This window comes from Panthera leo, chromosome F2, assembly GCF_018350215.1.
Source record: "Panthera leo isolate Ple1 chromosome F2, P.leo_Ple1_pat1.1, whole genome shotgun sequence".
In the NCBI taxonomy this organism is placed as follows: Eukaryota; Metazoa; Chordata; class Mammalia; order Carnivora; family Felidae; genus Panthera; species Panthera leo.
Genome location: NC_056695.1, coordinates 4,729,751 through 4,754,914, shown reverse-complemented (window position 1 = coordinate 4,754,914; position 25,164 = coordinate 4,729,751). Strand labels below are relative to the sequence as shown.

Sequence of the window (25,164 nt, the reverse complement as noted above, 5' to 3'; positions counted from 1 at the left end):
GTGAGCCTCCCCCCCCCCCCCCCAATCTATTCCTGTTAGGTTGCTTGGGCAATGGTTTTTTTAATAGTGTGGTGTGAATCCTTTCAGATTTATAAACGGAAAGGACACATTCATACATTTTAAGAATGTCAGTCAGAATCCTGTAGAATAAATAAATGGTAAGAATGATAAAAGTCACAATTGAGTGAAATAAGTGAATAAGGTGATGATGGGATACAAGGTAAACAGTGAATGCCCTTTGATTCTTTCAGACTGAGGGTGCTATAAACACAGAGCACTGTCCTGTGAAGTGTAGCGACTGCTTAGGTTCTGTGGCCGCTCTATCAGGTTACCCCTGACAGGTCGTGGGTTTTTTTTTAATGTTTATTTATTTCCAAAGGAGGGAGAGACAGAGTGTGAGTGGAGGAGGGGCAGGGAGAGAGAGGCGCGCGCGCGCGCAGACACACACACACACACACACACACACACACACACAGTTCCGAAGCAGGCTCTAAGCTCTGAGCTGTCAGCACAGACCCGACGCGGGGCTTGAACTCACCAACTGAGATCATGACCTGAGCCGAAGTCGGATGCTCAACCGACTGAGCCACCCAGGCGCCCCCTGACAGGTCGTTTAAAAGTTGTGTAGCCTGTGACTTTTATTTTTTTTAAAGTACTACCATATGCCTTAACAGTGATGTATTTTCTTTGTCATTTGGCAGTCATTCTGTCTTAAATGTGGGATTTGAGTGTTCTGATTGGCATTAAAAAATTAGGTTTTAGATGTTTGATAGATTGGTCTTTTCACAGTGGTCCTGCATATGGTTTAGGTTTTTAGAACAGTGGTTCATTTGCACTGACTTATCTCTGTACACCTGTAATTCTCTTTGGTCACCTAACATGCGCTTTACTAATCATTGTAGAAATAATAAGGAAAAGATGGTTTGTTTTCGCTTTTTTCTCCATGTAACAGCAGTGGGAATTCACTGTAGAAAACCCAGAAAATACAGATAAAGAAGCAAAGGATTGTCAGGAGTTTACCACCCTGGGATGGTATGTCCCGTAGTTAATTCTGAGAGATTGCTATGTTACTGAGAATACAAACTAGAAAAGCCCAGCTTTATAAATCGTGCTACCACATGAGGCAGATAGATTGGGTGATGGAAGTGTGGGAAAATGTGTTTTGAGTTTTCTCCCATCTGGATTCTTCGCTAGGTAACTGAGGCTGTGGTAGGCCCTCCACTTTGTCGATTTGTGCACGTCCTGCCCAACGCGAGGTTGGTCCCCTGTTGGTGATGGGGGAGCTACGCGCCTCACTCAGCTTTTGTTCCGCTTACATGTCGTTGTGTTTCAGTAGTCCGTCTTTGAAATACTGGAATACTTTGAAGTACCTCTTAATGCTTAGAATGAGTACCTTTCAGTTGTCTGTAATCTTGTTACTCTCAGTCGTGTTAGACAAAAGACATTTTACTAATTTAAATAATGTCCATTATTTCATTTGATTCTTAAAACTGAGGCATAGTCCATAGGAAGGGTAATGGGCACTGGTGAGGTTAACAGTGTTAAGGTAAAGGCCAGGAGCTCAGACCTTCATAAATGTTTGATTCTGTGTTTTTTTCTCACTGTTCACCCCAAGTTTGTTTGAAAGTTCAGTGTCTACCTGCTTCCTTTTATATCCATTACTACTCTGTGTTGTGTAGAACATTATTAAAATCAAGTCCTGCTCCTGAATGTCTCCATATTTTTTGTCTAGTGTGTCTTTCCATTCGTTTTTAGTGAGACACAGAAAACATTTACCTGTAGGCAGTCTATTTTTAAAAGGATGCTGCTCCCTCTTGAGGTCAATCTGGAATCATACTACAGTAAAAGAATAAATTATTTGTTTATTTTTATTTTTAAAATTTTTTAACGTTTATTTACTTTTGAGAGAGAGAGAAAGCGCTAGCAGGAGAGGGCAAGAAAGAGGGAGACAGGACCTGAAGCAGGCTCCGCGCAGTGAGCGCAGAGCCAGACGCGGGGCTCGAGCCCACGAACTGTGAGATCATGACCTGAGCTGGAATCAAGAGTTGGCCACCTAACCCACTGAGCCACCCAAGGCGACCCCCAAAGTTTTTTAAAATTAAGTATACGCCAACTTGGTGAACTTCTTGTTCTTTTTAAAATACTTACTCTGAGGGGCGCCTGGGTGGCCCAGTCAGTTGAGCGTCCGACTTCGGCTCAGGTCATGATCTCACAGCTCATGAGTTGGAGCCCCATGTCAGGCTCTGTGCTGACAGCTCGGAGCCCTGGAGCCTGCTTCAGACTCTGTGCCTCCCTCTCTCTCTGCCCCTAACCCACTCGCATTCTGTCTCTGTCTCTCTCAAAAATAAATAAACATTAAAAATTAAAATAAAATAAAATACTTACTTTGAGACACAGAGCGTGTGCCTAAGAGAGAGAGTGGGGGAAGGGCACAGAGAGAGGGAGAGCGAAAATCCCCAGCAGGACCCACACCCAGCACAGAGCCTGAACCTGGGCTCACAAACTGCAAGATCATGACCTGAGCCGAAATCAAGAGTTGGACTCTTAACTGACTGAGCCATCCAGGCGCCCAGTACTCCGTTGAAATACGACAGTTTTGAATCTGCTACAAATCTTGGCAGGTACCAACAGCTAAGAAAAGATGTATATGTTGTACAGGGTCTTACGCTGAACTGAATTTTTGTAAGCGCTCAGTGAATCTGCATAGTAGCTCTCCATAATTCTAAAAGTAAGGTCAGGAATTAAGCAGTACTGTGCCCTAAGAGGTTTTCAAGCTTGAGCTTATATTTAGGTACACTTTTTCCCAGTGGTGTAAGTATTAGAAACACTGCAAGTTTTTTGTAGTGCTGTGTTCAAGGGTTAGGATTAGGCATAGATTTTCTAAGAGAAAAATGATTACATGGCTTAATAATAACCAGACCAAACAGTTGATGGTTTTATTTTTTGCAGTTTTCCCAGTTGGTACTTCAAATTGAATTTCAGGGTCTCTATGAGGTTCTTTTACTAAAAATTAGTCTGTGGTGTAGTTATTGTTGATTCAGCTGGAGGATTTGTGACCATGCATTAAGAGAAAATGAATTCCATGGGGCGCCTGGGTGGCTCGCCGGTTGTAAGCATCTGGCTTCGGCTCAGGTCATGGTCTTGTGGTCGGTGGTGCATTCTAGCCCTACATCAGGCTCTGTGCTGACAGCTCGTAGCCTGGAGCCCGCTTCAGATTCTGTGTCTCCCTCCGACCCTCCGCTGCTTGCTCTCTCTCTCTCTCTCTCTCAAAAATAAATGTTAAAAAAAAAAAGAAAATGAATTCCAAGTTCTGTCCAGGGATACGAGCATGTGTCTTTGCACTGATTATTCTTGCGATCTCTTATTTCCTTTCCTGTATCCCGGGGGGAAAATAGGTTAGGTGACAGTGGACTTGGGGTACATATTACACATTTAAGTTGGGTTTGTTTGATTCCCTGTGGAGCAGTACTCTGCTGGAGATAGAGGGTAAATAAAATCTGGGGAGTGTATGTAGTAGACAAGTAATGTCCTTCCCCCCCCCCCCCCCCAAAGAGGTTCATGTTTTAATTTCTGGAATCTGAATATGTTACTTTCTATGGCAAAGGGAAATTAAAGTTGCCAATCCCCTGACCTTTGAGTTAGGAAGACTACGCTGGATTTTCCTGATGGGCTTGGCGTAACCACAAGGTTCCTGGTGGGAAGCGAGGACAGGAGGTGGAGCGAGGAGGACTCCGCCTGATGTTGCTGGCTTTTCAAGATTCAGCGAAGGGTCGTGAGCCAAAGAAGTAGGTGGATATTAGGCCCTCGAAATGCAAGAGAACAAACCCTCTTAAAGCTTCCGGGAAGGAATCCAGCCCTGCTGACACCATCGTCTGAGCCCCGCGAGACCGGTGTCAGACTGTTGACCTCTAGAACTGTCATGGAGTGAAGTTGTGTGGATTTAAGTCACTGATGTTTGCGGTGGTGTGTTAGGGCAATGGTAGGAAAGTAAGGTAGGTACGTAGAGAGCATTTGCTCTCTTAGGGAAATGACTGCTAAGCAGTCCCTTCCCCAAGAAAACACGAAGATGACCCTCCTAAAACTGATAAAACTAGTGCTACTGGGATTTTGTCTTTTGTGTGTCGTTTTTTGAGAGCACTGAAGGGAGTGAGCGCTACAGGGAGGGGTGGAGGGAGAGGGAGAGAGAGAATCTTAAGCAGGCTCCACTCCCAGCACGGAGCTTCACGTGGGGCTCTATTCCGTGAGGTCATGACCAGAGCAAGATCAGGAGTTGGATGCCTCACTGACTCAGCCACCCGGGCGCCCCAGTGCTAGTGGGTTTAAATGGTGGTGGCCTCGAGCCCCTGCCAAGTGGATTTCCTCTCATTTTTGCAGCTTCCTGGAGGCACCTCTGAATTTCTGGAGCTGCTTCTTTTCTTTAATGATAAAGTTGCTCTACTGGGCAAGTGGGTCAGAATGGTGTGCAGGATGCTAGTGAAGTTGGGAGAACCACAGGCATGAAGACCAACTGGAAGTTAGTTTTAGTACTCTAGCTAACATTAATAAGGATAATGACAATAGCATTCTGACTAAAGAGGAGTATGAATAATTGAAAAAATTGCTAGTTTGAGAGGTGAGGGACTAGAAAGTTTTGGGTTCACACATAATTTGGAGTGATGGCAGGAACCCCATCCCCTGTGAAATTAATCTGGAAACTTCTTAGATGCACTGTGAAATTTGTGCTAAAGACGAGGAGGCTTTTGATTGAGTCAGCAGGGTAGCGGAAAGGAGAAATACGTATCTGCCCTAGAATCCCTGAGGCAGTTATGTTGGAGAAAGGCAGAAACAAAATCAACAGCCATGACATTGTTTTTCTGGCAGACGAGAGTCTGGGATCCTTGTCAGTTCGCTACGTGGAGTCTTTCCAGTTGGGAGGCAAGAGTCTTGTACTTGAAGAAGTTGTGCATGTGCTTTGTTCTCAGTAGAAAGGAAAGACTATCCCTGCGCATTCACTGTAAATACACAAATTTCTACCCTAGGCTTGCCAGCTGTAAAACATGTTTGGAGAGATTAGAGTAAGGTAGTGGGATAAGACAAATTCTTACCAATTACTGTTTTTGAAAGTATTTTTGTTCCTCGAAAACACAAGTCCGTCCCAACCCAGCACTCCTTAAAATAAAACAAATGCCCTGTAGAAACGTAAGGCTGTCTTTCTGGCAATTACCTCTTCTTTGCTGGTCAGTGCGTTTTAGCACAGTAGCACAGTGTGCGTGGCGTATTTAGTGTCATTTACTGTTGATTTCTTCCAAAATTGTTTTCTGCTGAATGAGTGATACAACAAATCTGTTGACTTCTTTAGTGCCTGCTTATATCTTTAGTTTTCCCTCTACGGTTTTCCAACTCTGGGACTGTTTTATTTCAAGAAATATTTTTTGATGCTCTTTTCTTTCATTTTGAAACGCCACTGACAAGAAGAAGTAACCTTTACCGTTGCTTATCCCTGGCGTTTGTTTCAAGAATTTGGCTCTGCTGTTAACCTGCTCCTTTATTTCTCTGTGGGTTTCTATTTTTGGCTTACCTAACGTGCATACATGAAATTGAATGAGTTTTTCAGTGGGTGATTTTGGCCTTTTCCAAGTATGCTAATAATTATTGAAATCTGTAGGGGGGAAATGGGCACCGGAAAGGTCACGTGCAGCATTTCACGAGCTCATGTTTAAGCTGACTCCCAGATGCAGCCACTGAGCCATCCTCCATCTAAAATCTTGACCACGATGGACTTCCTGGGCGGGAGTGTAAGATGGTGGAATTGGCAGCTGCCCTCAGTGCTCTTAGTCTCTTGGCCCTCTGACGTTCCTCTGGGATCAGGAGGGACAGCTCTTGCAGCACGGAGAAGCTGGTGACAGGTGTTTAACGTTTTGCCGTGAAACTAAAACTCAGATAGTTGGAAGTTAAAAAAACAACCAAGAACGTCTGCGGGAGATAGCAATTTAAGTCATACGCAAGGGACTGTGGACGTCTGGCTGCAAAGTTTCAGGCTGTTGTATTGTCGGTTCATTTTATTGCCTGTCTGCTTGTTCTCCGTCGCCTCACTGACCTGGCTGTAGTCTCCGTGGTTGTCAGCATTGTATCAGTCTAGTCCGAACAGGCCGGAGAAACCACACAGGGTGATACGAACAGGGAAAGTTCAACGTAGAGAAGTGTAGAGAAACATTAACAGAACTGACTGGTCAGCAGAAAGAGAGCTCTGAAGAATATGGAAATAGAAGGATTCCCCTCTGCCCCTAAGGGCCATATTCAAGCACCCAAGGAAGAGGCCCACCCAGGGCTGAGATCCAGACTTCGTTGAGAGAGCGTGTGGCTCATTGGGTGGCAGAGAAGTTGCTCTGGTGCCTCCTTAATGGATTTTATAGAAATCTGCTTTCCGGGTACCGGGGAAGATGTTCACAGAGAGGTGTTTTCCCAGAGGCTGTCTTCGACCAACCACCCAGGGGAGGGCGCTGGGGGAAGCCACTGGCTGCTAACCCGCAAGCACCGCAGAAGCCTGCCGAACAGTGCACCGGAACTAGAAGCAAAGCCCTTTTTTCGTGCAGTGTCCGGCACCATCCACTCGTGCTCCGGCCAGACATTACCCGTCAGTAGGAATTGATGCAGGAGATAGAATTTTTTTCTATTTTCAATTGAATGAATTTGACATATGACACTGTATAAATTTAATATGTGTGATGTGTCACTGTGATACATTCATATCTTATGGTTGCCTTTGTAGCAATATTTTTCTTTTAATGTGTTTGGTTTTTGTTGTTGTTGTTGTTGTTGTTGTTGTTTTGAGAGATAGAGCATGATCAGGGGAGGGGCAAAGAGAGAGGGAGACACAGGATCCGAAGCAGGCTCCAGGCTCTGAGCTGTCAGCACAGGGCCCGACGCGGGGCTCAAACCCACCAGCTGTGAGATCATGACCTGATCCAAAGTTGGCGCTCAAGCAACTGAGCCACCCAGGCAACCTGCCTCTGTAGCTATATTTATCACATGACATAATTACAGTTCAGTATTGTCTGTATTCATTACGCTGGGCATTAGATCTCTGTAACTTATTAACTGCTCGTGGCATGTTTGTACTCTCAAACCCCATCAGTTTTACCCCCTGGTAACCATGATTTTACCCTCTGGAAGTAGAATATTCTTTTTTTTAAATTTTTTTAAGTAGGCTTCATGTCCACTGTGGAGCCCAGTGTGGGGCTTGAACTCACAACCCTGAGATCAAGACCTGAGCTGAGATCGAGAGTCAGATACTTAAGGGACTGAGCCACCCAGGCGCCCCAGAAAATTTTTGATTTGTACTTCATGTCTCTCTCGTGGAATCAGGGCAATTAACTGCTGCTGCTCTTAAAACCTCTCTCCATTGCTTTTCCTCCCTGTGCCATTCGAAACCTTTCTCCCAGCTGAAATGATGGTAGACACCTTTTGACATAAAGGCCACTTCCTATTTTTATATTTTGTTCCCAGTCAGCTGGTCTTGACTGTTTCTCGTTTGCCTGTATTCTCTCACATTTAAATATCAAGAAGCAGTCCTAGTCCCCGGACCAAATATTTGAGCACTGCTTCTCTCTTTTTACTGCCCTGACTCAAAAATTAGCCCTGTGTACACCTTAAGGAAGGACTCTACGCTTCTTCCCTGGCTTACTTTAACAGTATGGGGGTTTTGTTGTTTTAAAACCAGATAAAGGCTTGTTATCTCAGAAAAGTCGTCACTTTTTGAGCTTTTGTTGTATAATGTACTGGAAAGAAACTTGGAGCCTTGAATTCTGTCACAGTGGCCTTGAGCAAGTAGTTTTGTCCCCTGCGTGACTGGGTGAACTTGATACTTTTAGGAGTTTTCTTCTTTACAGTTTATTTTTCTTGACTTGCTTTTCACGGATATCAAAGTGCCGTATCTTATCTGGGTTTATATGCACAGAAAACTGTATGAATTATGCCTCTGCTGTCATGGATCACAGACTTTAAAAGCTTTAAATTCTAGAATGAGATTTCAGGTGTCAGCAATACATAGGCATCCCCCGTTTTATGAAAGTCCACATTGTACCACTTGGCTTTTACAAAAGACCTGCATTAGTAGCTGTTTTCACTAACTGAAGGAAATTGGAAGAGAATTTTCACTTGTATGAAAAGAGCCATTACCTTACTAACGTAGGTCTTTCTTAAAGTGGCCTTGGAAAGACTTTGGGGGTGGGGAGAATACCTTTGCCTCAGGCCCCTTTCGGTTGAGAAAGTTTTCTCAGGGACACTCTGGGATAGCCCAGGAAACCTGTAGTTTGTTTTTGACTCATTTTATTCTCCTTTTATTGTGACTGCCACAGTACCTCGCTGTAAGGAAGATGCCCAAAAGGTCTTGTAAAAGTGAATGATTTAGAAAATGTGGTACACATGCCCCGGTTGCTTTCAGGTTGCCTTTCTGAACACATTTTAATTACCAACCTTTGTGTAACTCTTTGTACTTACAGTATTTGCAAAACTAAAGTATTCCTTCTTTTATGAAATTTATTGTGGTTTCACATTGCATTAATAATTCAGAAGAACATTTGTTGAAGTCCCCTGCCCGCGCCCTCCTCCTCCCCCACTGTGTTTTTGTCTCTTTGTGTCTATTTTTTCCTAGTGAGAGTAATCTCCTCACTTCCCATCCTGAGGGCATTAAAGTGTCCTCAACTCTTTCCACCTTTATTAAGGACTCTGGAATCTCTACTGTGGTATCTCTGCTCCCAGGTTAACGTAGTATCATTACATTGTTGAAGATTATTTGTATGTTTACAATATTTTTTTTTACATTTTTTTAATGTTTATTTGTTAGAGAGAGAGAGAGAGAGTGAGTGGGGAAGGTGCAGAGAGAGAGAGAGAGAGAGAGAGAGAGAGAGGGAGACACAGAATCCGAGGCAGGCTCCAGGCTCTGAGCTGTCAGCATTGAGCCCAATGCCAGGCTCGAACTCGTGAATCTTAAGGTCATGACCTGAGCCGAAGTCAGCTGCTTAACTGACTGAGCCACCCAGGTGCCCCTGTTTACAATAATTTTTTACATATTTTTGGTAGCACACATTTGTCTGTTTCTGGCTATTACATTCCTTGTTAACTTGCTTTCATTTTGAACTCCTGAAACATTCATTTTGCCTTTTTTTTTTTTTTTTTTTTGTAACTGGAGTATCGCCAACTAAATATTAAGCTCTGTAAGCTTTTTCTCTTCTGCGATGAAGTATGCCCCAAAGCAGACCAGAGTAATAGTGCAGTGGAGGGTATAACTTGTCTAGCACTCAGATATCTCTGCTCTTCTTCCCATATCTTTTTACTGGGAAACTAAACAAAATTGATCACTGGGGGTGGTCTTGAATTAAATTCTTTGTTATAAGGTGCATCAGTCTCAAAGGCAGAAACAGCCTGAGAGGTCTGTGTAACTCAAATATTGGTCTCACCCTTCCATTTTCATTAAATGAATATCATGCCGAAGTTACTTTATTCATTCATTTAGTCTCTTTCGTCATTTACTGTTTGCTTCCACGATAGCCTCTCTGGTAAGTGATAGAAATTGGTGAGTAGCATGTGGAGCTTTCTCTTGAAGAAAAACAGTCCTACAGTCAAGTGGGTGAGAAATGAAATAACTTTGTGGAGCAGTGTTTCAGGTATAGTCACGGGTGTTTGAGAGCACTGAAGAAATGCACTGTTGTGGCCCCAGTGTTTGTGTCCCTGAAAAATTTTAATGTCGAAGCCGTAACCCCGAGTGTAGGTGTATTTGGAAATGAGGCCTCTGAGGAAGTAATTAAGGTGAGTACAAAAGGGTAAGGCTCTGATCCTGTAGGAATAGCGTCTTTATAAGAGGAGATGTCAGTGTTGGTTCTCTGACCACACAGCAGGGAAAGGCCATGTAAGAGAGTTCTCACCAGAAGCTGACCATGCTGACACCCTGATCTTGGATTTCTAGCCTATAGAACTGTAAGATAATTTCTGTTGTTTAATACCAGCCTGTGGTATTTTGTTATGGTAGCCTTAGCTGACTGATAGGCCCCTGAGTGTTCTGGAGGTGGGCTTAGAGGAGATTTCTAGGAGGAGGGGTTCCTTCTAGATTGAGAGATCATTGTAAAGCACTTGGTTGAGTGCTAGGCATCTAATAAATGTAGTACTTATTTAGTAAGGTACTTAAATTCCAATAACGGACAAAATCAGGCCTATGGAATTTCAGAACAAAGGTCGAATACTCTGCTTGTGGATGTGTGTACAGATGCAGGTATATTTGTAATAATACTGTTGTCCGGCGGTATGGGGTTCAGGTGACAGTCTGGGGAAGTTGAGGCTTTTGTCTCATGACCTTGTTTGTGGAAGAGAGACAAGTATCACCTTTGTTAGGGAGATTCATCTTGAGGGGACGGTGGCAGTGGTAGTGAGTTTGCTGTGGAGGATGGGAGCGACTGAAGGCCAGAGGTATTGCTAGGTGCTATTGAAAATCCAGTTGAGATTGAAGAACGGAAATCTTTAGTGGTACCAATCCAAGTGGTGGATTTTTTTTTCTTCTGTAACACTCCACGGTATAAAACACTACACAGAAGAGAGATACTGGATTGATGCAAAGTCAGGCGTTTACAAGAGGAGTGAGGCAGAAAGTTAGAACGAGGGGTTGAAATAATGGAAAGTAATGGAGTGAAGCCATGTTTATCGGACATGTTTGGTTTGGGAAGAAAGTGATATTGATAGGCGTCAGCAGATTATGGTGCATGGCCCAAACCTGGCCCACTGCCTGTTTGTGAATAGCCTGCAAACTAAGAATGATGTTTACATTTTTAAAAAGTTGGAAAAAAAATTTAAGACTAAGTGAGAATTATGTAAATGATACATAAATGTATCTATAAATATGTGTTATAATTTAAGTTGCAGTGTTCATAAATAAAAAAATTTGGAACACAGCCATACTTTGATTTACGTGTCGTTTGTGGCTGCTTTTGCTCTTACAGGCACAGAGTTCAGTAGTTGTTAACAGAAACTAAGGCCTGCCGGTCCTCAGGTATTTACTGAGCTCCTCAGGTCTTTGATGGATGATCTTTGCTGTAGCACTAGTGACAATGAGTGTGGTGGTAGAAAAAGAACGGGCAAAGTAGATGTCAGATGTGGTTGTAGAATAAAATAAGGATCCGGGGGTTGGATAGCGGGCGGGAGTAGGTCCTTGCAGTTGAACTTTGGGGCTCGAGTAGTTGTTGAAGACGCTCGGTTACTTGTGAGAGCCGGAGCGCGGAGACCGCAGCAGAGATTCCAGGGCTCCTGCTACCGATGGAAGAGTGGACACTCGAGTGTCTTCCGGTGGGAGCGGGGGAATGGGAGATTGCTGTTAATAGATGGGAAGATGTAGTAGAGAAAAATGCAAAACATGTTTTCCTCCACCTTTTGCAACCAGAGTTTGGGTTTATTTTGAATCACTGTTTATCTTTTAGGCATTCATAAACAAAGGGAAAGTATGTATGTGTGTTTTCTGTAGCTTTCTGTTTTATACGTGTGTGTGTGTGTGTGTGTGTGTGTGTGTGTGTGTAGTTGTCCAAGTCAAGTTAACGAGCTCATACTGATGATTCCTTCAATTCTGTCCAGCATCGCAAGGTATATTCGCAGTGTCTTTCTCTAGTCATTCCATGCTTTGGTTTCCCTCAGAAACATCGTCCAGCTATTGAGATCTTGGTGAAAATTGACACCTAAAATCCAAAGTATTTTATAGATATTACATATACATTTTTATGCATTTGATAAATGTTTCTTGAAATGGGACCATGGTCTTTTGTGAGGGGATGAAGTAAGCCTGTGTTAATGGAAACCGGTAACGGATTGAGTACTTGCTATGTGACAGGGACTGTTGTAGGCAGTTTACATACATTATCTCAGATACTTCTCATGCTAATCCTGTGAGGTAATTATTGTTACCAATATTGTTTTTATCATGTAGCAGCTAAGGCCTTGAGAGGTGAATGATGTTCCTGAGATCACATAGAAGTTATAGAATTAGGGTTCCAGTCTAGAACCTACACTGTGTTATATGATCTTTAAGTATAATTTTTATTTATGTTGACAACAGCACATTCTGTTAGAATATCACTTGTAATGAAGCTACGACCCTATATGAAATTATTATAATTTGATACATTAATATTCATTCTACAAATAATCTTTTTAAGGGGAGCAAATGAGTAAAATTGTTACATTCCTATTGATATAAATCCTGTTGAATTCAGACCAAAATTTTACATTGCGTTAATGTTCTAACTCACCACTATAACCCGTGTGGATTCAGTCTAGATATACTTAATACATTGTTTTCTGTAGTAGTTTCATTTTGGACATTTTTTTTTCCTTACAATCTCCAACAAATTGTCATAAAGTCAGGTTTCAGTAATATTGCTTGCTATCAGTAATTAAATACTGAACTTAAGAAAATTTTCTGAATTTTTAAAAAAGAAGCGTTCTGCTCACTTAATTTTAAGAAATCTTGGCATGCCTAGGTGGATCTGTCGGTTAAGCATCCGACTGCTGATTTCGGCTCAGGTCATGATCTCACCATTTGTGAGTTCAAGCCCTGACAGTGCAGAGCCTGCTTGGAATTCTCTCTCTGGTGGCCCTCCCCATCAAAATAAATAAACCTAAAAAAAAAATTTAAACAAAGGAGTAAATTCAGCCTTTTTGGCTTTATACTAATGTTTGAATAGATTTTCTCTTATCTAAGATTAGTATATAATGACTTGCAAAAACTTGGGTTTCTGACTTGTGTGATTTTTTTTTTCTAAGTTAAAAAAATGTTTTTCTAATGTTTGTTTGTGAGAGAGACAGAGCATGAGTGGGAGAGGGGCAGAGAGAGAGAGGGAGACACAGAATCCGAAGCAGGCTCCAGGCTCTGAGCTGCCAGCACAGAGCCCGACATGGGGCTGGAACTCACGAACTGGGAGATCATAACCAGAGACGAAGTCGGATGCTTAACCCGCTGAGCCACCCAGGTGCCCCAATGACTTGTGTGATCTTGGACAAGGCAGCTGCTGGGGCTCAGTTCTTTATCCATGAAATGAAGCGAGCTTTCTGTAACTGTTACCTTATAAGAAAGCTCTCTAATTTGACTTTAGCTTCTGGAGTTTGGTCTCTTAGTCCTGCATACCTGCCATAGTTCCTGAGGTGTAAGTAGGCGCCCAGTTTTGTTAATTGAATGAGGAAATCACCAAATGGAAGTCTTTTGTGCAAAACTTAGAATATCGAAATGGAAGGCAGTACTAGTAGCTTTGAGTAATTTTTTATTGAGAGCGAGAGCATTTAGTATTTTAAAGTGTACTATTAATAAACATTCTCAGTTATGAGTACGCAGTTTGCTGTTTACCGTTCGAAGCCCAATCTAATTAGTATGAAATAATTCCTTACATTGTTAAAAGCTTTCAGTGTGTCAGTTTATTGTAGCCAAATTGAAAGTAATATTTAAACATTTTTTTTAATGAAGATACACTAACCATTTAAGTGACTAATTTCCATGAAAAGAGATTGTCTACTGAACTGAAGCCATTCTTTGACTTTCTGTCCTCCGTGTGCCTGTGTCCTGCTCAACTTGCTGGACCAGTGGTGAAGAAGTTGTCTAAGTGAAGCCTGGCGGGAGGTACTGAGCTATAGTTTAATAAGCTTTCACAAGCGTTTTGGTGGTTCAGTTTGGACAGTTTTCTCCAAATGAGTTCTGTTGGTACAAGATTAATCATTTACGGTGACCACTTACTTTAGAGCTTGCAGCATTGTGGTGATGATCTTATGATTACAGTTTAAGAACTTCCTTAACTTTCTCTGGGTCATGAGTAAAAACAGGGATAGAGTTATTTGTCCCAATAAATGAAATGAAGGTATAGTATCAAATGTGGTGTGTGTGTGTGTGTGTGTGTGTGTGTGTGTGTGTATTTGTCAAAGGGTCTCAGACCTACATTTGCTGTTTTATTTCTGATAATGTGAATATTAGTGGTAATGCATGACATTAGATCTATGAATAAGACTGAAATATGTCTTATATGGAAAATCTAGAACAAATTGTTCTCAATCGGTTTTCTTCACATGGGTAGTGCAGATAATACCACCTGTCCTGTGTAAATATCCTGGAGTAGTTAATGAAATTGTACGAGTTGGTATGGAAGCACTGCAAATTAAAATGATGTATAACGAGGTATTTTGTTCTATGTAGCTTTCACTGCCTGTCCATAGATAAAATGGTCATGGTGGCCTCTGGAAAGATACCATTTTATAAGGCCAAAAAACTTTATAGTTAACCTGTTTACATTTTTTATTTTTGTGTAGCAAATATGCTTAGACAGTTTTAGAGTTGTTACAGGTGCCATCGAGAAAATTTGATTTAGTAGCAGTATCTTCCAGGTGAAAAAACTAAAGCCGGGAAAGATAACAATTTGCTCAAAATTGTATGGTGTGACAAGGCCAGTCTTTGCATTCCACAGTATGATATGCAGGAAGAATATCTCTGGTGTGAGTTCATGTTCTGGTTTGTGATGGGAACAGATGCCGATCATCTGAACTCCCAAATTGTGGGATTTTGCTTTGGGGATATTCTTTTATTTTTATTTGAATATTGTTCTTTGTGAACTCAAAATGTTTCAAATAAAAGAAGCCCAACTTTAAAAGACTGACCGGAGAGGAGCTGACAATGTATATGCTTTTCTCTCCTGCTTCCCTATTGATCTCATGACGTCCTAAGAGCATCGTTCAGCAGACCAGAAAGCCCAGTGTCGGTTTAGTATTCTGCCTCAGACTCTCCCTGAGCTACAGGAGGTAAACACCTCTTCTGTTTGAAAAGTTTTCCTGGGCTGTAGCTTCTGTAAGGAATTTTTTTTTTTAAGTGTTAAGGTTGGTTAGTACAACACTTAACGTTTCTTGAAAAATTGAAGATGTTAAGCAGTAATCCTAAACTTTGAGGCAGTAATTCTCTGAGGATTTTGGTAGTTCAGAGATACGTGGGACTGCATATCGAGGGCATTTGGAGTATACTTGTGTGGTGTTTAGGGATACACATGTCTAATGGTGTACTCATAGAGGTTTTAAGAGGTCATATATTCAGATCTTAGAGTAAAAGGAGCGGAGGAGACTTTGGAGGTACATGGAATCCTGTAATTTTCGGGGCGCCTGGGTGGCTCAGTCGGTTGAGCATCCGACTTCGGCTCAGGTCATGATCTCACAGTCTGAGTTCAAGCCCCATATCGAGCTCTGTGCTGATGGCTCAGAGCCTGGAGCCTGCTTCTGATTCTGTGTCTCTCTCTCTCTGCCCCTTCCCTGCTCATGCTCTGTCTCTGTCTCAAAAATAAATAAAAACATTAAGAAAAAAAAATTAAAAAAAAAAGAAATCCTGTAATTTTCAAAATTATAAGATTTCAGCTTGTCTCATCTTGTCCTTTAAAAATGTTTTATATTTCCTGTTTCAGATTCTGTGTCTCCCTCTCTCTGACCCTCCCCTGTTCATGCTGTCTCTCCCTCTCTCAAAAATAAATAAAATGTTAAAAAAAAATTAAAAAAAAATGTTTTATATTCCTCTCTCACCTTATATCCCATACCTTGAACTCACGTAAAGCCGCCTCCTACTGTTTTTTCCAGTCTTGTTTGAGTTTGCGCTGGTCTTCACTGCCCCCAGCAAAGGAGAATAGGAAAGTTAAAAGAATGAGGGGGGAGGTAGAGGGAAGAAAAAGGCATAGGAAGCAAGACTGGAATAGAATTGAGAATATAACTGAAGAGTCTACGTCTGTGAATATAGGCACCTTGCAACTTGATAAATATCAAAATATAGAACCTGGTTGCTTCTAAACAGAACTTTATTTTGTTACTTGAGACTGTGTAGTAGTGAATTGAAGGGTTGGGGAGGAGACGACAATCTTGAATTATCTTGAGAGAGTGGCTTATCAGCCGTCTGATCAGATGAAGATTCCAGAGTTCAAGAGAATTTAAAGGAAAAATACACTTTCACTTTGCTGTAGTTGTTAGGTATGTTCAAATTTGAAAGTATTTCCTGAAGTAAAAGGCTTGAAGTTGCTCTTACAGTGTATTATGTTTGTTATTTATTAAATGCTTGCTAACACCTTTACAACTGTGATGAATATTTTAAATATTTATTTTATCTTCGTTTTATTTGATCTTTATTATTGAGTTTACAATTTGGATAGAAAAGATGTGTTGAACAAAAGAAAACTATATGAGACAGCTACTTTTTGCTGATTTATGGAACAAATGCTCCATTAGAGAAAATTAGCACAGGTGGAAGTTAGCTAGTAAGTTACCAAAGAGAGTCTCGTTACCTGCCTGCTTCCTGAGCCCGTGTAAGTGAGCACAGAGGGCAGCTGGTCCTGATGTGGGCCTCGTGGCCTAGTTTATGGCCCAGAGCATGACAGAAGTCACTGCATTGGTTTGTGTTTGTTTGTGGTTTTGGTTTTTTTGTTTTTACATTAACGCCTCTCAATCAGTTTACATGCGAAGGGGTGTATTATTCCTTTCCCTTCTGTATACACTGTAACTTGGCTTTTCTTTAGGATTTACATTTTCACCCTGTACTTCTGTCTTCAGGAGGTCACTAAGTGATAACGTCACTAGATTTCAGAATTGACACTTACTTTTTTGTTTCCCTTTTCGGTCCTTTGTGTTTAAAAATGAACGTTTTGAATGTGTCTTTTTTTGTCCTAGATGTGAAAGAAAGTGGATTATTTATTGGACATGTGTACATTAGAAGTCTTATGCGCAGTGCACTGTTTACAAATTTATGATGCAGTTAATATTTTTCTCATTTTATAGACAAGGACAACTGAAGATCACAGGTTAGACTTTTGCCTGAGGCTGCATAGTCAGTACATGACATCAGATGCTTTATTTCCACTATCCCATTCTTCTTTTGGAACCCAGAGTACTAGAGGGGAGGAAAAAGGAAATTGGAGAGAGGGAGGGAGATCTGAATCTTCTTAGCTAAGGGGATGAAAAGTTTACTTTTGAATTATGAGCCAGGAGCCTCTTTGCAAATTGTTCTGTTTCAGAAGGGTTTTATGGCTTGCCAAACTGGATTTGAGTTGTGGCTCAGCTACTCATAAGCTCTGAGCTTTGGTCTCCTCATTATAAAATGAAGTTAGTACTTCCTCATAGAATTTTGGTGAAGAAATAGAGCCCAGAGCCTGTATGTAATAGAAACATAGGAAATTGCTTGTGTATATTATCACTAATAAAAAAAATTAAGATGTGTATTTATCATTGGATATAGACTTACCTGGATGTTCTCCCGGTAGCTTTGGGCGCATGAGTAGTGAATCTTTAATGTTGGAGGAAAATATTTTCCTTCTGCTCTTCTAGGTTCTTTGGCTTCTCTGATAATCAAATTAATATAAGACAGACTGATGGGAGAAAATTTGAATTGTATGGGAGCCCCACAGAGACAGACCCAAGGAGAAGCTGGGCAGTTGAGGTTTACATGCCATCCATCCATCCAGAGCTACGAAGTGGGATAGGGGCCTGGGAGGTCATAGGGAGGTTCACGGGATGGTAAGAGCAGATATTCGTCCTGCTCTGCAGATGGGTCAAGAAAATTAAAAAAAAAAAAATGGCCTTGGTAATAGCTTTCTTTCTGGGCCCACCTCCTTAGCTAAACTCCTTTAGGTAGTTTAAAGAGAGGTAACAGTTTTGCTTTAGGCTGCTGGGTCTTGATTGCCTTCAGCTCAAAATGGTCTACATGCCAAAGTGGTACATCTCAGGGAGACTTGTTCTGAACCCCTTCATTAGTCTGTTCCTCCCTTTTCTTTCTTTTGTTGTTCTGTATTTATATCTCATCAGATCTGTTTGCCATCACTGAGAAGCACCCCACCCCACCCCCACCCCCCCCGTGTCTTTGCACACTCAAAACAGGCTTCGCGTGGCTCCTCTGATCTTTGAGGCGTGAGGAAGAACGACCCTCTGCTCATGCCCTCAAATAGCGTGTTGTCCTTTGGATGACTAATCTTCTTTCCCCCAAAGCGGGTGAGCCCTGTCCTCACCTTTGCAGAGAACAGAGCAGCAAGCAGCACCTGGCTGCCTGCCCCTGGTCGCTAGGAGGGAAAGAGCGTGAGTCAGCGTTCACTGTTCCCCAGCGCTGTGACATCTGTCCGCCATCTGTTTGCCGCCCGCCTCCTTTGACTTGTTTTTAACCTTCCGTAAAACATCCCTCAGGGGCCTGAAAGACACCGTAATACTGAACTGGGCCTTCTGTAGATCTTCCCCTAAACCAAATACCTTGAAACCACATCCCTTATTTTGAAAGACTGGCACGCAACTTTTGGGAACACCTTACAGATCATCTCAGGTGAGCTCGTGTGAATGTACGCACCCTGTTGTATTCCCCCGAACCCCAGCACGCATACGAGAAAGAAAGTGCCAAGGAGCGGAATTGTGTTCCGTGAGTTGATATGGTGACTTCGTTCTCAAAAGATCTGACTGCGTGAGCTGTCCAGTCTTCTTTTCTGACGTTTCTCTATTCTGCCTTGGTCTTTTCTTTTTCTTCGATTCCTTAGTTTGCTTTTATTGTTTGATGTAGGACTTGACCATTCCCATTTCTTTCTTTTCCATGTTTGGAGAGAATGGCAGGAGTGGGGCACCAAAAAAATGTGATCAAAGTCACAGAGGTGCCCAGGCATGGACAGACATTCCTGTACAACTAGAACTCAGCTGTCCTCAAATGCGGGTTTGATGCCAAAATGGCAGGGAAATTAGAGCTCTGGGGAACCTTAGGAATCCTAGAATTTAGCCCCTTCATTTCACAGGTGAGGAAATGATGTTCTGGAGAGCTGCCCAGAGCCATACAGCAAAGTTTATCGGTGGGACCAAGGCTAGACCTTAGTCTCTTGACTTGCATTTGGCACTTTTCCATGACTGAGGTGGAATTATCTCAGAATTAACAAACGACAAACACTTCTGTGACTTAATGCTGCGATGGTTTTTTAATAGTGCTTGCTTGACTCATAAAAAATGAAGTGTATTTCAAGTTAGGGGATTATTATTGAATTATCACAATATTCGTTACAGATTTTAACTTACTAACTCTTCACATACACATTAAGTGTGACCCAAAATTCACTGCCCAGCAGTCAGCGGGGGGACTCATTATATTTTGGTGCCTCCATGCGGTGGGATAGCACACCTGGATTTTGGAAGAATTTTTGATGACATGAAAATGCTTAAGACCTATTTGGCAAAAGTTTGAAGTAATAATATTACTAATTTTGTTAATAAGAAAGCATATATGTGCTTAGAAAGTGAATATTAACAGTGGCTCTTTAAATATTAGGGTTATGAATCATTTTTATTTTACTTGGTTTTCGAATTTTATGCAAATGCACATATTTTTATAATTGAATCTGTCAACATTATGGAAATGTGATTTATAATAATTCATTTTCCACCCACTTTTAGGAACTGTATGATAAAATGACTTACCTTTGAAGCTCTGTGGTATAAATTGTTAATAATCTCTTTTTTGTTCTTTGATTTTTCTACCATAAACTATTTTATTAAGTGTATTTTTATTCCTTCAGAAATTATTTTCTATGTGTCTTTAGATTCATCTGGTCTAACACACACACACACACACACACACACACACACACACACACACCCTTTATATTCAGCTTGTCAGTTTTGTTCAAATAATGCATGTGCACAATTTAGAAAGCCAAGTGATCCCTTGAAGACAAAGCCTGGCAGTTCATGGCTTCACTCGTTTCTACCTGGAGACTCACACTCCACAGGGAACTTAATGTGTTCAGCTCTTTCATGGTAAGGAAGTTACCTCTGCATTGCTAACTAAGATCATTCTTTTGCTCTTCTTCTTAAATATTTAGACAGCGTTTAGTTTCCGGAATCACAGATGAGGTGTTAGCTCCCATATCCCTCTTTATCTCTTCACCTCCTCCCTCTCATCCTTCCTAGTGTGCTTAAATGACTATTCGCATTAAATTTTTTTTGTAATGTTTTTATTCACTTTTGAGAGAGAGGGAGTGAGCAGGAGAGGGGCAGAGGGGGAGACACAGAATCTGAGGCAGGCTCCAGGCTCCGAGCTGCCAGCACAGAGCCCGACGTGGGGCTTGAACTCCGGAACCGAGAGATCATGACCTGAGCTAAAGTCGGATGCTTAACAGACTGAGCCACCCAGGCGCCCCAGCGACTACTCACATTAAATCAGCCACTGTGTTTTCGCTATTCCGACTATATAAACATTGTCTTCCCCAGACCAAATAACGAATTGTAATTATGTTCTCTTTCTTTTACAGTTTTGGTTTTTCCTTTACATCTTGTTTTAAAATTAGTCATACAATATGTCTCTCATCTCAAAAGCCTTTGCTGGCTCCATTGTCTGCGGGAGGAAGTCCAAGCGCTGTGCGTGTGTGTGTGTGTGTGTGTGTGTGTGTGTGTGTGGCCTGCAAGCTTCCTTTTTCATGTCTCTTAGTTGTTCTTGCCTCACCAAGCACTGCTTCTATTCCTGCGCTTCAGCTCTGCGCTATTATTTGTAGGGCCTTACCAGGGGCAGGCGCATGGCCTCTTGTCTCCTTGTCTTTGCCACATGTTTTGAATACTTTTCCTTCCTTCTGCCTTCTTGCTTACCCGGTCTTCCACCTTTAGGAAAACTTTCCTGTCCTTTTATTGTATCCCCGCGTCTGGGCTGAGTGTTTCGTAACGTCCTTGCACGGCTCTGCTTATCCCATTTCACAGTTTTGCATGCCAGCTCTTCTCCAGACTGATCTGTGGTCCCTCACATTTCCTAAGATCCTTCAAGGGCCTGAGGTCAAGTACTGGGTTTTTCTATAACATCTGAAAACACCTACTAATGTTTCACAAAACAGCGGGACATGTGGGAGAAATAGCCTTAGGGCATACCACTGAAAACCTGTGCAACTGTATAACCAGGTTACTGACAAAGACAGACAAAGATAATAGCAATCCTCATAAGATTTCTAGCATAGCTAAATCTACTGGGATTTGCACCTGACATCACAGTCCTTCAGTCTTTCACAGCCTTAAACCCCAGGGTTCATCTTCGTTTTGAAATTTAGGCCCTAGAAGACAGTTTGCTTATGGATATCATTTTATTTTCATATGTATATTTTCATCAGAATTTTAAAATCTGAACCTGGATATAGCCTTAATTCATATGTTGTTTTAATTCAGGGACAGTGTCTTATCATTTTTTTTCATCTGCATTCATAGCTTCCCCAGACCACTTGAAGTAACTGTGACAGCATCTACCTTAGAAGCAGGTCCTCTGTAACTTCAGCTTTTTGCTGAAAGTTTTCGTAAGTTGCTAAGGTGTCTCTGTCATGTGCATAAGCTTGTACCTTGCTGTCACTTCACAGCATGAACATGCAGACCACCATGACTGTTATCTGCACATCCTTACCTTACATCTTGTTCAAGGAAACATGATGCATTGCGGTGATTGCTCCTCTTATTCCAGAAAACCTTTCCTGATCACCTCCCTCCTGGATACCCTACAGCTTTGTGTTCAGATGTGTTTCTTTCCCATCAGACCAGAGTGTCCTGGAAGTCTGGTTCGGGTCTTGCGCTGCTCCTTCTTGACAAGGTGATGTGTTTCCCAACTTTCCAAGTACCTGCTCTCCGGTCTGTTGCAGTAGATCAGAAACACAGATTACACTGCACTCTCTGAAATGGAAGTGTAATTCTCCTGCCCTTTTAATCTCCCTTCCTTGTTAATACCTGCGGCTGACTCTGCTGCATCAAGTAGATGTTCTTAAATTAGATTCAGCTCATGGGTTTGTAGGAACTCAGACTCCTTCTGAAGCTGCGTAAAACTTTTCCTTCATTCATTTGTCAATGAGAAGGACCAAAGTATGATCGGATTCTCAAAAGGATCCAGGCTTAAAAAAAAAATCACTGGCCGACGGGATAAAGGTCTTAAGGTGATCAAAAGTACCCAGCTGCGTGTAGTTTCTTAAAAGGGTCATCTACTCTGTCGCTTTAATACCAGCCATTTCCTCAGCCTTTGATTCCCTTAGTCCTTTAACTGTGTTACCCAGTCTGTGCCTTCTTGAGAAAGCTCTCCTGGGTTCCTGGATCCACTTTGCTTTGGGCTCCTGTAGCAGCAGTCACATGCATTGTAGTATCCCAGCCAGGCCTTTACAGATTGTTTCTACTTGAAAGTGGGCAAGGGATCGCCTTCCTCACAGGCTTAGCGTAGCTTTTAAGGAGACCATGTGTTTTAACGAAAACACTGAGTACGTTACAGGGTCTGTCAGCAAATGGGAACAGTTCTTACTGGTTTGATTCTTCCTCCTGCCTTTCTCACCACGAGTGAGCACTTCTGTGTGGTGAAGTCAACATTTGTTTGTTTGCTGTGATAAGTAGGGACAGGTTAGAGCCCAGAAGGACCTGAGAAGGATTGGGTCACTCCTTAGCCCTGGAAGCAAACAGAAGGGGAATAGTTTTTCAAACTAGTAAGATACAGCCCTTCGAGGAGAGCCATCAAATGTCTTCAGAGTCACAATTAGGCTTCATAAAGTCCTGCGATAGGTGCCACGCTGGGACTGATGAGCTGCTTCCAGTTCAGCGTAGCCACTTTTTCTTCCATCCCGGGAAGGCATTCACTCTGAGTACCAGGTGAAAAGTTAGCCTACGCCTAGAGGCCGTGTCATGAAAAACAAAACGAAACAAATCTCTAAATGCTAGAATTTTGCTCAGCGAGTTAAGATGCTTGGGTTAGAAAGGGGTGCCCAAACTAAGACTGTGGAAGGAAGAGCACGTTGACGTCTCCGTGTGCTGCGAAGTCTACTCATTGAGGATGGTGCTGTAAGCCCATGTGTTTTTCCAGTTACTTCTCTTTGGGGTTGTGGGGGCATTGGAGCCAGCCAACTCACTTGTCGAGGTGAGTTTCCATAAGTTAAATAGTGTGACATGAGTTCACAGTATTTCCTCTGCTCAGAAAGTTTAAGGAGATCACAGGAAAAGACAAAAGAGGACACAGACAGTGGGGACAGGGCCTGGTGAGGAAGCTGTCCCTGGACTATTGGGACAGTTCAGTCACAGAAGTCTGAGAACCCTGAGGAAGCTCGAGGCCTCAGTTGCTCTTGTACTCAAAAGTCAAGGGGCGCCTGGGTGGCTCAGTCGGTTAAGCGTCCGACTTCAGCTCAGGTCACGATCTCACGGTCCGTGAGTTCGAGCCCCGCGTCGGGCTCTGGGCTGATGGCTCAGAGCCTGGAGCCTGCTTCCAATTCTGTGTCTCCCTCTCTCTGCCCCTCCCTCGTTCATACTCTGTCTCTCTCTGTCTCAAAAATAAATAAACGTTAAAAAAATAAAAAAATAAAAAATAAAAGTCAAGAGTGAGGGTACAGCCCTGCCAGGGTCGGCTGTCAAAACTCTTTTGTTTTTGGCTATGGGCATTTCATTTCTCACTTTCCCTCCCGTGACTTATTAATTAAGAAATTAGTTGTTACGTGAAATTCATTTATTAACCGTAGTTGAATCAAAGATTAAATTGTGTATCATGATGATGTGTTAAAATTCTTAGTTTATCAAGTTGCACTTATGTTTTCATTTGAAGATGCTGAAATTTTTAGTTGAAGTTTATTGTACCTGTGTGTAACATGTTCTGGTGCTTATGCTATTAAAGTTTTTAATAAAATTGTGGTCTCCTTATTTATCACCACAGGGTTTACCAAATAAAACACTTTAACACACATATGTTTGTGTGTGGGTGTGTGTATTTTAAACGTGTGGGAGTTTGTTTTAAAGTGGGTTTGTTTTGTTTTGTTTTTGTATTCAGTGTTTGGGTAATTATGTTGCTTTGTGTTAACATTTTGAATTTATGTGGTGCACTGAAGATTTTTAGCATTTAGGTGGTAGTGGATTTTTAAGTTTAGGAAGTTTTAAGTCAGTGAAGTAATTCATGCATGTTAAACTAGACTCACCATACTCCGAAGGCTGCCTGCCTTAATGATTAAGAGCATGGTTTCTGGAGTCGGAAAGACCTGGAACTGTGTCCCAGAATTGTCGCTTTCTAGACCAGCTCTGTTCAGTGTGGCAGCTACTGGCCACACGTAGCTGTTAAGCACTTGAAGTGTGGCTGGGGTGCCTGACTGATTTTTACATTGTATTTAATTTTACTTAATTTAGGTCTAAATAGCCACCTGTGACTAATGGCTACCATATTTGGCCTTTCAGTATGAGGTGACTTAACTCTTCGGTGTCCAAGATTTGCCACAGGTACAGAAGAGATCGAACTTAAGCTACCTTTTGTGGTTGTTATAAGAGTAAATAATAATCTTGAGGAACTTAACCCTATGTCTGGAACAAAATATATCCTTGAAAAATGGTAGTTATGATGACTATTATATATTTACTAAACTGGAATTACTTTTCCTTTGAGCATTAATTTAAACCTGTTTATTTTTATTCTTCCCTTTCAGGATTAATTTATTTTTGGAAATCAAGTGCAATATTAAAGGGAAAACAAACCACACTCCATTATTGGAAGCCATTTCTGCTAATTTTATTACATTTTAAAATTTATGATTTGATTTGAATACTATCATGGGAGGAGCTGTGAGTGCTGGGGAAGATAATGATGACTTAATTGATAACTTAAAAGAAGCTCAGTATATCCGCACTGAAAGAGTGGAGCAAGCCTTCAGAGCGATTGATCGCGGAGATTACTATTTGGAAGGCTACCGAGACAATGCGTACAAAGACTTAGCCTGGAAGCATGGCAACATACACTTGTCAGCACCTTGCATTTATTCTGAAGTTATGGAAGCGTTGAAACTTCAACCAGGATTGTCTTTTCTTAACCTGGGAAGTGGAACCGGATATTTAAGTACAATGGTGGGCTTAATTTTAGGTAATTTTATTTTTGTGAAATTTTATTTTAAAAAGTAAGCTGAGTTTGTATAACTGTTTCTGATTTCCAGGGTTTGTAAATTTGTATACCTTTGAATGTATATACTCAATAGAGTAGTTCTCCTCCTTACTTGAGTGTGGAAACACAAGGCGGTAGCAGTCTTTTCTTCGTCTCAGCCCTGACCCTGAGAGGCAGCATGTGCATTTCATCCTAGACTGAAGAAGTCCTCGGAAGTGTTTTTCAGCCCCCGGTCATCGTCTGTTCAATATTGGACAGCCGGTAGGCAGAGAGCTCAGGAGTCTCGT

General features: G+C 41.8%; 1 protein-coding gene across 5 annotated transcripts in view; it reads left to right on the top strand.

Moving 5' to 3' along the window:
• Positions 1 to 25,164, top strand: part of PCMTD1 (protein-L-isoaspartate (D-aspartate) O-methyltransferase domain containing 1) — a 67,840-nt gene that overhangs the window by 7,126 nt on the left and 35,550 nt on the right. The window contains exons 1-2 of one of the 5 annotated variants that reach the window (XM_042923542.1): positions 20,145 to 21,589; positions 24,429 to 24,859. The exons of 1 other annotated variant lie outside the window; for it this stretch is intronic. In XM_042923542.1, the coding sequence (XP_042779476.1) occupies positions 24,553 to 24,859 (307 nt within the window). In that variant the 5' untranslated portion in view covers positions 20,145 to 21,589; positions 24,429 to 24,552. Of the gene's footprint in view, positions 1 to 20,144; positions 21,590 to 24,116; positions 24,226 to 24,428; positions 24,860 to 25,164 lie in introns of those variants that run through there. 3 more of the 5 variants (XM_042923541.1, XM_042923540.1, XM_042923544.1) reach the window with 3 other exon arrangements.